The following is an 11,863-nucleotide window of genomic DNA, read 5'->3' as shown; positions in this document are numbered from 1 at the left end:
ACAATTTCGGGTTTACTGTCTTCGTGAATTCCACCGTCCAACCTTTGGGCACCAAGCCATGCAATAAAAGGCTATGTACAGAAATCTCATCCCGTGCATGTGCCTACTCACACTGAAAATCCCACAGCTTGCATGGCTTGCAGGCTGTCTGGACTGGATGCCATGGGATGATAAAAGTGTTTAGAACCTTGACTCATGACCATATACATGTAGTCCTGATAGCAGCTTGTCTATAATGAAGCTAAACTGGCAAAGGTGACACTAGTCTCATTGTAAAGACGCTGTATAGTTTTATATGAATATCCACTACTGACACTGGACTAGAGAACCGTGTAGCTGGCCTGTTCTCATACGAAAAAACAAAACAAAAACAAAAACGGACATGTCTGGGATTCTGTGTATTGGAAAGTCAGAACTGTAACAAAGTAAAAGCTATGCTAATTTCGTCTAGAATAGCTATGTTTGTTTGTTTTTTATTTTCAATTGTTGACATACAAATGTTTCAAGAATCTCAGCATGATGTATATTTCTGATGTCTACATTACTCTAGGGGAAAAAAAACCCTCAATGATATAACATAGAAACAAACAAACAAACAAAAAAAGAAAGTATTCACACTACACACTAACTGTATGATTCCCCCTACTATACTACCACATTGTGGATGAAGTGTACATGTAAGTAGAATATCTAAATGTCCATAAAGTGTAGGGCTTCGTCTCTATGTAGGTTTACATTTGTACTATAGATTCATAGACCGATCCGACCTAGCTGGCAGCAAAATCCGCCACCACTGTGGTGTCCCATGCGCGCACATGCATAGTGATAGCATGATTATAATGCCCAGCTCGCGCCAGATGCAATATATCACGCATTCAGCATATGTGTACGCAACTAGAATACCATGCAGTTTTAATAGCGGGTGTTCTGCCAGGTCGGATCAGTCCATAGACATGGTTTGTAAAAACTTATGAGATGTCAGTGTCATACACCTCACAACAAAATATGGCAAGCCTTAAAACTACCTTGGTTTTTCTGTCTCTGCATGTGTGTGCTTCATACCGGAATATTTTTTCTGACTTCTTTGCAGGCAAGTGCAGCGCAGGATGGCCGATTCTCTTTCATTGCTGAGTGGTATGATCCTAATGCAGCCCTCACAAGGAGATATCAGTTTCTCTTCTACCCAAAGGACACCACAATTGAAATGGTACCTATATCCTCTACAGTGTTTTGTTTGTTTTGTTTTGTTTTGTTTTGTTTTTGTTTTGTTTCTTAAATCCTGGTGTTATCCTGATGCAAGCTGTTAAGAGATACAACAGGTAGTAGTTTGAGCTTTACAAACGTGTATCGTGTCATGAGAACAGTAGTGAAATGACTGCCATACATTTTGTTTTTAAACTGTGGAAGTTGAAGTTGTCGGTGATTATGCTAATATTTTTGATGATTATGAGAACATCAATGCAATTTAGTACAATGTTTACAAGACAGTGTAATTTCAGTATCAGGCATGATGCTACATATGATAAATGACAATAATGATTCTACTACATTGTTGATGACCACTAATTTTACTGCTGCTACAAGGATGCTCAATTGATGCTAATATTGCTAATGATAATAATGAATATGATAGCAATAACAGTGGTAGCACCACTATTGGAAAGAATGGTATGATGATAATCATAATGGTGACTACAACACACTGATCATCATCAGAGATTCTTCTTACAAGGTAGAATGTGTAGGAATTCAATTAGCTGATGTCCATGTTGTTATCTAAGTATATATTAGATGTATAATACAAAATATATCTGTGTGTATTTGTTACAGTACAAAGTTATATAATGTACTAGATTTCAGTGCAGAGGAATGAAGTCAGTTTACAGGGTAATGTCAACAGTGCACCTGAAAGACTTGATATAAAGTTGGATGGTTGGACTACATGTAAATTGGAAGTCTAACACCACAACCTGTACATTATGTACTGTGTAAGTCCACATTTCTATTTGATACTGTTCACCTCACGGTCATTCTTTTGATAACAGTACGACATCAAGAACCGACGCCTCTTTCTCAAGCGATCCGCCTGCCCATCCGTCCATCTTGAAGACCTTTACGTTGGAAGCACAGTCAACATCCACTCACGCCAACTGACCTTTGTGGACTATGCGGACGACTTCACAAGGAGAGCACTGACCTCTGTCAAAGAGAAGTGAGTTTGGATTGTACTTTTTTTTTTCATTATCATTATTGTGTCATTCATTTTCATGTGCATGTTTGTGTAAGGATTTTTTGTATTTCATATGTTACTTCTACTGCGCCTTGAGCACGTTAGCTATGTGGAATTGGTGCATTATAAGCACCCTGTATTATTATTATTATTATCATTATTATTACATTGATTGTTCAGTGATTATGGGCTGTTTATGGATGAGCTTTTCGAGTGGGGTCATGTGGTTTATTTCTTTGCTTTCTCTCATTTCTGTTTTTTTTCTTTCCCCAACAAGATAGTCTCTTTTGTCTTGGTCTAAAGGCACGCTTGTCTAAGACAGGCATCAGATAAATAGTGTAGAAGTTGTTAGAATTGTTATCATTACTGGTACGTTGTTTTATTGTTGGGGTATCATTCTCTTTTGAAATCCAAGATTTTGATACAAGTATGATAGGAGATGGTGTTAGACATGTCATTCGATTTTGATCTTCTTTTTTTCCATTAATTGATATTTGTTAAATTTGACTTCTTTCCTACAGATCACTGTGTATAATCAAGCCAGATGCTATCTCCAAGTTTGGTGAGTGTGTGTTTTTCATACTATCTTTCTCACATTATACCACTCCATATATGTACCGTAGTCTGTATTTTGACCTCGAGTATGATCCATACAATTTGACCTTGTATTGCTCTCTCACATATGAAATAGAATGCCAGTTTCCTTCCTCAATCAGCTTGAAGTTTGTTGCAATTTGATAGCTATTTCCTTGCTACCTGTAGTTCATTCATAGTGGGGTGGCTTAGTGAAATTATCGTGACACGGCGGACAAAAGCATGATTTTTTCACCAAAGGTACTTCATGATGTACCTTCTCAAAAAATAGGGTGCTCCAAGAAAATTGATGCTGGGAAGGAGGTCAGAGGTCAAAGGTCAATGACCTTTATTTGTGAAATTGGTTTTTTGACTATTTCTCAGGTCAGGAATATCCAATCTGGATAAAACTTGGCAGGAAGAATATTGAGAACAAGTAAAATATTTTGATTGAATTTGGAGTGAATTTTCCAAAGGTAAAAGGTCAAAGGTCAATGAATTTTTTCTAAAAATCATGTTTTTGTTTATTTCTCGAGGGAGGAAGATTCAATTTTCACAAAATTTGATATGAACGTTGTATAGAAGGTACCAAGAGTATAAACCAGGGGTCAAATATAATTGTTGATTTGTGCGTTGCCATGGCAACCCAAAACTAGGGTTTTTATTGAAGTTAGTTACAGGAGGCTATTTTCCAGTTTGGAAGAGATTCCATTTGAATAGGTACAATGATCGACGGGATGTATAGAGGTTTGAAATACTTTTCATTAGTGTTAAGTGGTATGTTGCCATGGCAACTATAGATTTTGGTTAAACTTAAAGGAGACTTCAGAACTTATGAATTTGAAGAGATTTCCATCAGGGTTGGTATAATTGATCAACAAAAAAGTCGCCAGACAAAGATTTGTCACCTTTATAGCATGTGGGTTGAGTGAATGCAGCAACAATAGTAGAACACATCAGTGAGAGTTTGAGGAAAATTGGACAATCCGTTCTAAAGTAATGAATTTTTGAAGTTTCTGCTCATGCAGTCGAGGCTGGATGAGAAGACTACTATACCTTGTAATGTCACATGTGTACAACGATATAAAGAATGAATAAAGAAAATTCAACATAAATTATTTTCGCTTACAAAAGGATACTCGACTTCTCTTTCAGAAGGCAGGGGGGATAATATTACCCTTGACATACGTCAGTAGCAAGTCAAAGAAACTATGTGAACTTTATTCAAAAAGTATGGTTTTGTGAAATTCTCATTTTATTTTCCTTAGAATGTGCGCATGTGACATCATACACTGTGGTAGTCTTTTCATCCAGCCGTGACTGTGCAGATACCTGAAAAAATCATAACTTTTGAACGGATTATACGATTTTTTCCAAGCTTTCTGTGATGTGTCCTACTAATATTGTTGTATTCACTGAATCCATGTGTGCATGAAGGTGGACTTGTCCTTTAAGGACAGATTCTGAAAGAGCAGACTGTAAGCTTTAAAATGATGTATCACACAATTCAAAGGGATTCCCCTAACCTATCTAAATAATAATACCGGTACTGGAAAGAAAGCACACACTCTGGATAAGTATGAACTGAGAAAAGAGGCTGCATTGTCTATTATAGCGTTTAATCTTTACCAAGCTGTCTCATGTCAATATGTTCGTCTTTTCTCCCCCCCCCCCCCTCCAATTTTCATTTGAGTTTGTCATTATTAATTTATGATGATAAGAACGATGCCACAAGGCATTGTTTCTTAAAAATGCTTCAACTGCTCCTTCAGGTCCAAAATCTACATCAATATATATAATTTTCCTGATCTCCTCAACATTTTCCAAAAATAAAGCATACACCTTTTATGCATTGAGTCCTCCTTTTTGTGGATAATTAAAGGCAAAAACCCAAAATTAGTGCTTGAAAATTGTTCTTAAGTGTGAGTTACGGATAGAAAGAACCTCTGTAAAAATGAATCTGTATAATCAATGTTAAGTATTGTTGATAACACAAAATGTGAACAATATTTCTATGATAACATGTTTCCAGACTAAACCGTCCGCATTTATGCTTTAATGAGAAAAATACTGATATCTCTTTATATGTTTGCTTTGATTGCAAAAACTGTATAAAAATTATGGTAGGATGTCTTGTGATACAACAGGGGGGGGGGGGCATTTCATGAAGCAGTTTGGTCAGATATTTTTCTGACAAACTGTTACAAACTACAGAAATCCTTGCATCTGATTGGCAGAGAGCAAATTTGTCCGACAACTTGTCGGACAAAATGCTTCATGAAATGCCCCCAGACCTACACATATTATGCATAAAATGTGATATCCTGAACATTTTTTTCAAGTCACTCTCCCAAAAGTGTATAGGACCTTTAAGTTTTTCTTGTTTTTGTTCCTGGCAGATTACTAGTACACAAATGCTCCAATCCATGATGACCTAACGGAAATTAAGGAAATTAAAATGAATATACTGAAAACCAAAACTACAGATACTAATAACTTACTTCATTCTTCTCTCCCCACCCCACCCCTTCTTTTTGGTTTCTTGATATACTAGATCTAGCTGACTTTGATAATTGTCATTATGTAACATCATCTTCAATTGACAAGGCGAAAAACTTAACAATCATTTCATTATGCTGCTGGACTAATGGGGTTAGTTGAACTATATTGTTTTTAATGTACTATACTTTTTCCTCCTATCAATCACATGTATTTTGGTGAAATGTATTTTGACATAAAGCATCATAGAATCAACCGCCTTTGGGGTCGGGAATTTTGTCATATTATATTGTGATTTAGATTCTGCTCTATACCGATTTTGTTTTATTTCTATCAACTTTTTAAACTCCCCCATAGACTTTGTTCACCAGCCAACTACATCCCACCCTCTTTGGATAATGTGAACCAATCAAACATTGCTTTTACTTTTTAATAACATGTCTATACATAGCTATCAGACCAAAAATATTCAAACCGCTTTAAGTCTTTATGAGTGAAATTACAAATATCAATATATTTTTAAAAATATTCAAATTGTCTAAATTCAACTTCATCTATGAAAACAAACTTTTAACCTTTTTAAACATTTGAATAACCCCCATAAGAAATAAGAAACGTATAGAGAGGGGAAGTGCGGACAATAAAAATTGCTTACGGGAACCAGGTAATCCCTGCGCTAAACCTATGGAATTCACACAATCTTGGAGGAAACGGGTTAAATTTGTTAGGAAATATGTATGGCAATACCCAAAACCTTAAGTTCTCAATGGAATATGCAGCTCTTCTACTGGTGAACTAGTAGTTCTGGGAGAAAAAATGAGCTGTGACATAGTCCTACACCTGGCTAAGTCATTGCCCAAGATTTAAAGTATCTGAGCCAGAGTCACATGTCACTCTTTGCCATTTCTCTACAGGAGGTAGACAGTACTAAAAAAATCCTTTACCAGAAATTATATCAAATTATTTAATGAAAAGGTGCTTAAGAAAACTGGACTATTCCAACACACCTCCCTCAGGTCTGCAACACAGACTAACCACCTGTTACCATAGGAAAACCAGTAAAAATGGTGTATTACTGTAAACATGCACATAATATGTCGTATTATGGGTCTGAATTTTAAGACTAGCAACCATGTACATTGCATTGCATTGTACAGAAATCTGGCGAGTGCCCTGTGTATAGTCTTTGAATTCAGACATTATTGTTATGTACAAATTAAGGGCGTTTTCTCATTTTTTCTGTTAGCGGATTTCTTGGAGCACCCCCTAATTTTGATCTTTATATATATACAAATGTCTGAGGAAAAAATGACACTTTTGTCCGGCGTGTCACGATTATCAGTATATTTGTCACTAAGCCACCCCACTATCAAATGTCAGTTATACATTGCCACCTTCTTTTCCTGTATGAATCCATTATTGTGCAGTGATGGCAGAGTTTGTAACTTTTGTGTGACCACTTTGATTTGTTTGTCATGAGGCAGGGATAGTCTAGGAAGGAGACCCATTACAATGAATATGAAGTGTACCTCCCTGTTTTGCCCTTTTGGGAGCCAGGAGCCGTGAGCAGTAATGGAGCAAATGTGCATATTAGCTCAGAGGCTCCGCTTACAGACTAATAGAATTGAACCTTGTGACGGATGAAATTCTTGCAGGTCCCATCATTGATGCAATCTACGATGGCGGCTTCCTTGTCGTCAACACCAAGATGACTCGTCTCTCGAGGTCGGATGCTGAGGAATGCTACGCAGAGCATGTCGGCAAACCCTTCTATGAGTAAGTCAAGTCGTACCTGCTGCAAATAGTTAGATTTTTGCTTTGTCTATGTGAGACATAGATCGATCTTTATAGTATCAAGGAGAAGAACAGCAAATACAGAGAGTCCAAAGAGCAAAGAAGTATTGCACCAAGTATGGACACAAATTCTTTGACCACAGAAGGCAAACTATGCACTGACATTTTTTTTCTTAATCAGAAATAAGTGGTGATTTGCAATGTATTTTTGTTTTGATATTTGTAAGTAGAACGATTGCCTGAAGGTAGTAGAGCATTGATATTCAGGGTTGGTACTTATGCAATGAATGCTATGTTCACCTCTAATAGCAATTATTTCTATGCATATATACAATGTATTGAATTAACATTAATGCAGTATTAAGCCCGTTCAAATAACATAATGTAATAAGTTTTTTTTTTTTAAATCACTTCTCATGGGCTTGCTGATTCTGCTAACCAAAGCATGTCTTTCCCTGTGCTTTTCGTTAAAGAAATATGTCTATTGTTTTACCTATTCTATAAAGGAAGAGTTATACTCTATTCAGAAGGGAATCTACTCTTAAGCCATCTGAATTGTTCATAAATCCAGTGAGGAGTAAAACATGTTATTCTTGTGTTTTGTTTCTTCATCACCAGTAACCTGGTGCGCTTCATGAGCAGCGGTCCCTGCATTGGTCTAGAGCTGATGGCTGACAATGGTATTACTGCATGGAGGGCCCTCTTGGGTCCAACTGACAGCAGCATGGCGCGCAGTGACGCCCCTCACAGCATCAGGGCACGATTTGGCACTGGTGATTATAATTCCCCCCCCCCCCCTCTTTTCCCCTACAGAGACCATGATAGACATTCATAGATTAATTTGTAAGGTCAGGAATATAAGCACTCCTAGTGTACAGAATTTCTGTACATGTAAGTCACAGTGATATGGGCAACAAAGCTTTGGATTTCCACTTAATGATACTGGGTTTGAAATCAATTCACATTGCCTACATCCTTGGTCAGATCATTACATCACTCGTTGAGAAGAGTCAACTTGAGCGTGTTGTTGATTGCAATACTTTAAGAATGCAGAAATGTTCATAAACATAATCTCGCTAACATTGTATCCTACAGATGGGACTAAGAATGCCTGCCATGGGTCAGACTCGGTGCAGTCAGCGGACAGGGAGACAAACTTCTTCTTTGGACCGTCAGCCAGGAAACCCAATACCGCCACCTTTCAGGACTGTACGTGCTGTATCATCAAACCAACGGCCGTCAAAGAAGGTAAGGTGATTTTTACTCCTAGGGATGGCAGTTGGTGATTGTAGCTTGTTTAGGAATCTAACAAGAACCATTCATTTCCATCTTCAAGTATTCAAATGCATCTAAATGCTTTGTGAGGTCAAAGTTCTTCCTATACTTGTATTACTAGTGCATATCTTTTTTTTCATTGCAAAACATGACTCCTGTAGAGTCACTAATTGTGTTTTGTTGCATTTTTTACCAAGATATCAAGGTAATTCTCTTCTCCCTTGTTTTTAAAGTTTGTAACATTGGGGAAAGTATACTAATGTTATGTTTTACAGTTATCACTTAAGGGTGAAGGTATTGTAGATAATGCCTGTCACTTTCATCCCCAGTTTTTCCATTCATGCATTCATTTTCATGTGTTATTAGGATACATAATATATAGACATTGGCCAATCAGGAAGGGACGTCACAGATGATTATTTGTGCCAGGTATTCGGTTAAACTGTGGAAATGATCCATAAAATATCGGTTGTAAGGTGCTAGTCTCTCATTGGGTGCATTATGAGATATGAGCTTTACGTATGGTGTTGGTTGACTTTAACTTTAACATTTTCTATTCATTGGTTTCTTTTCATTGTTTGTTTATAGTGGGGCGCCATCATGAATATATTGCCTGCACTAGTACCTTTACAAATAATATTTTCCATTCTCAAGCAATATGTCATAATTTGCCCGTAAAGATACCCAGTACTCCATAAATTTCATATCAAATGGCTGATGGGTCCTCAGACACAATGGAGGACATATCTTTTCACAAATTTTGTCTGAAAACCCATGGCGGAGGTTTTACATAGTATTCAACCAGCACAGGCAATATTTAATAACAGCATTGATTTGTTTAGTCACTATACTTACCTATGTGCTTAGATATTGGTCTTGTGCATATCATGCTAATAGTGATTTATGATTCATGCACACACCTCCTTTGCCAAGCATTAATATGTTTTGATTTATGTAAATATAGTATAAGGGAATATTATGATAGAGAGAAATTTATCGCAAGAAATAATCATAAGTTGCAAGTGTTTCAGAAAAAATGGTGTCTTTTTAGACACCTTTTTTCTTGATGTATATTGTATTGAATTCGAAAAAAAAAGCATGATGTTATTTGAAATATGTTGTAATATGTGTATAGATGAAAGAGAATAATAAATATCCCAGTGAGGGGAAAAAAAAAAATAAAAAAAAAAAATTAATATGTTATGCTTGCAAATTGAAATATTTATACAAAAGACAAGCATGAAACCCTTGAGAGATAAAGTACAGTGGACTCCTGTTATAATGGCAGTCCTCTGGGACTGACAGTTTTGTTTTTGTTTGTTTTTGTTGCTATATCGAAATTTCATTATAACCCCCCCCAAAAAAAAAAACAAAAACAAACAAAACAACAAAACAACAACCAACCAACCAACCAACCAACCAACAAACAAACAAACAAACAAACAAACAAACAAACAAACAAACAAACAAACAAACAAACAAACAAACAAACAAACAAACAAACAACAAAAAACAAATGGAGCGAATAATGTTGCAGCCTGAATTTTTACTTCGTTATAACCAGAATTTCATTATAACTGTGTTCATTGTAACGGAGTGCACTGTACCTCTGGCAGGGGCAGAAATGCAGGTTTCTACCCCTGGTTAAGTGTGACCCCCTTTACAAGTTATAGCTCCCTTTTGTCTTTAACTAGAGACTTACTAGTAGATGGAGAGTATACTTGATCTCATTGACTGTTAATCTGTGCAGGCAAGGCAGGGAAGATAATGACAACCATCACCAATGCTGGCTTCCAGGTGACTGCCCTGGAGATGTTCCATGTGGAGAAAGCCAACTCAGAGGAGTTCTTTGAAGTCTACAAGGGAGTCGTGGCTGAGTACATGGTCAGTTTACAATGCCTTTCATTCTGTTCTCTTGTTGGTCTCTGCTTTTGGAGAGCTAATGGGTCATGTTGCATGATCATTCTTTGAAGCAAGTCATATTAATTGCTTCTACCACAGCCAAAGCCTGGAAGCTTCCAGTGTTTCTGTTAGTATCTTTGATATCTCATTTTAAGTGAACATTGCAGCAAGTGATCTTCTTCCTAGAGATATTTCACATTAAAGTTTTTCATTCAGAAACAAGAGTGGCAATAGTGTTCTTGGTATTAGGGTAATCAGTGTATTTTTCAGAATTCTTGCCAAGTAAAAGGGATTTGCAGATGAGGGATGTTGGCCCAATACCAGAAAGTGACATACATAGAGAGCAAAAAACATGATGTTTGATGGGAAGCTATTTTGCCATGCCCATCTTCTTGCTATGCAGCTAGATATGATTTCAGTATACCATGAATTGAAACACATCAGTTAGCATGTTTCAGGAGTTAATCATCCTGACCCAGCCATACGTTCACTAATATATTTGGCACCAACCAGAGTAGAAAGAAATATCAACACTTCAAGTAGAACTTTTCAATCATAGCTACAACTGTGGTTATGGGTTCATGAAACATTCTGTTGCTGCTAATTTTCTGTGTTTACCCGTGTTTCATCTTTTTGATTTCTGGAAATTTGAGAGCTGAATCATTTGAAGAGAAAAATTTTGTCTTCAGTAGTGAAATGTTAAGCTCTACCTCTGCCTGTATGTTCTTTACTAGCTTTGCCTTTACTTGTGACTGCAAGTCTTCTTTAAAAAAAAAAAAAAAAAAAAAGATCATGAAGAGAAAACAGAAATTTGGTGAAGTCAAGCTGCTGAAATTTGTTACCACCCCTTCCCCTCCCATCTAGGACATGGTAACTGAGCTCACCTCAGGACCGTGTTATGTCTTGGAGATCACTGGCAAGGGGGAAGAAACGCCGCAGGCCTTCCGCGAGTTTGTCGGGCCCGCTGACCCTGAGATCGCCCGCCAGCTGCGCCCAAACACCCTGAGGGCGCTCTTTGGTTCGGACAAGATTCGCAACGCCGTCCACTGCACCGACCTGCCCACCGATGGCTTGATGGAAGTGGAGTATTTCTTCAAGATTTTGTCGGATTAGGTCTATAGCTATCTCCCACCAATCTTCCTTTAACCAGTCCCACTGTTTTGATTTTCTGACCGACACTTCTGTGATCGTTGACCAACCTCACTGTATTGTTGTGTAGCAACAATTGACCAAATAGACATCCAAGACATTGCTCTTTTAGGTGCCCTATTGGTTTCACAAACATTTCCTGTGATGCCACTTTCATCTTGTCAGAAGTCTTTGCCTAGCAACAAAGTCAGTTACATTGTGTATGAATGCTTTCAAACCCAATTCATGGTAACATGTTATTCAAACCCCTCTTTCCTACCTTGATACTGTTACACTCAGGATTTGATATTCATACGACGTGAGTTGCTCCGCTGGCTAAAAGCTTCAAGCAAACATGCAGTGACCTATCAGGCTCGTCATCAATGAATGATATATGCTATCGGAAATGAGCATAACATTTTGAGACCTTGGCAAACTGGTCTATACTTCGTGTATTTTCCT

At 37.3% G+C, this 11,863-nt stretch overlaps 1 protein-coding gene across 1 annotated transcript; it reads left to right on the top strand.

The window, feature by feature from the left end:
* The first annotated feature begins 1,095 nt into the window (after window positions 1-1,095).
* LOC139741986 (nucleoside diphosphate kinase homolog 7-like) lies at window positions 1,096-11,532 on the top strand. Its single transcript, XM_071652550.1, has 8 exons — window positions 1,096-1,207; window positions 2,046-2,212; window positions 2,752-2,792; window positions 6,958-7,078; window positions 7,715-7,869; window positions 8,192-8,344; window positions 10,122-10,255; window positions 11,138-11,532. The coding sequence occupies exons 1-8, from the start codon at window positions 1,205-1,207 to the stop codon at window positions 11,384-11,386; spliced, it is 1,023 nt and encodes a 340-aa protein (XP_071508651.1). The 5' UTR covers window positions 1,096-1,204; the 3' UTR covers window positions 11,387-11,532.
* The last annotated feature ends 331 nt before the right edge of the window (window positions 11,533-11,863 follow it).

Source organism: Diadema antillarum, unplaced genomic scaffold, assembly GCF_040938485.1.
Source record: "Diadema antillarum isolate AM-2024a unplaced genomic scaffold, OU_Dant_1.0 seq00000971_RagTag, whole genome shotgun sequence".
Lineage (NCBI taxonomy): Eukaryota > Metazoa > Echinodermata > Echinoidea > Diadematoida > Diadematidae > Diadema > Diadema antillarum.
This window is presented reverse-complemented; position numbering and strand designations above follow the sequence as displayed.

What these genes read in the sequence shown, in the direction of transcription:
- LOC139741986 (XM_071652550.1), top strand. An exon ending in GTCGGCAAACCCTTCTATGA is followed by an intron (nt 7,079 to 7,714) that starts GTAAGTCAAGTC and finishes CTTCATCACCAG; the next exon opens with TAACCTGGTGCGCTTCATGA. An exon ending in GAGTCGTGGCTGAGTACATG is followed by an intron (nt 10,256 to 11,137) that starts GTCAGTTTACAA and finishes CCTCCCATCTAG; the next exon opens with GACATGGTAACTGAGCTCAC.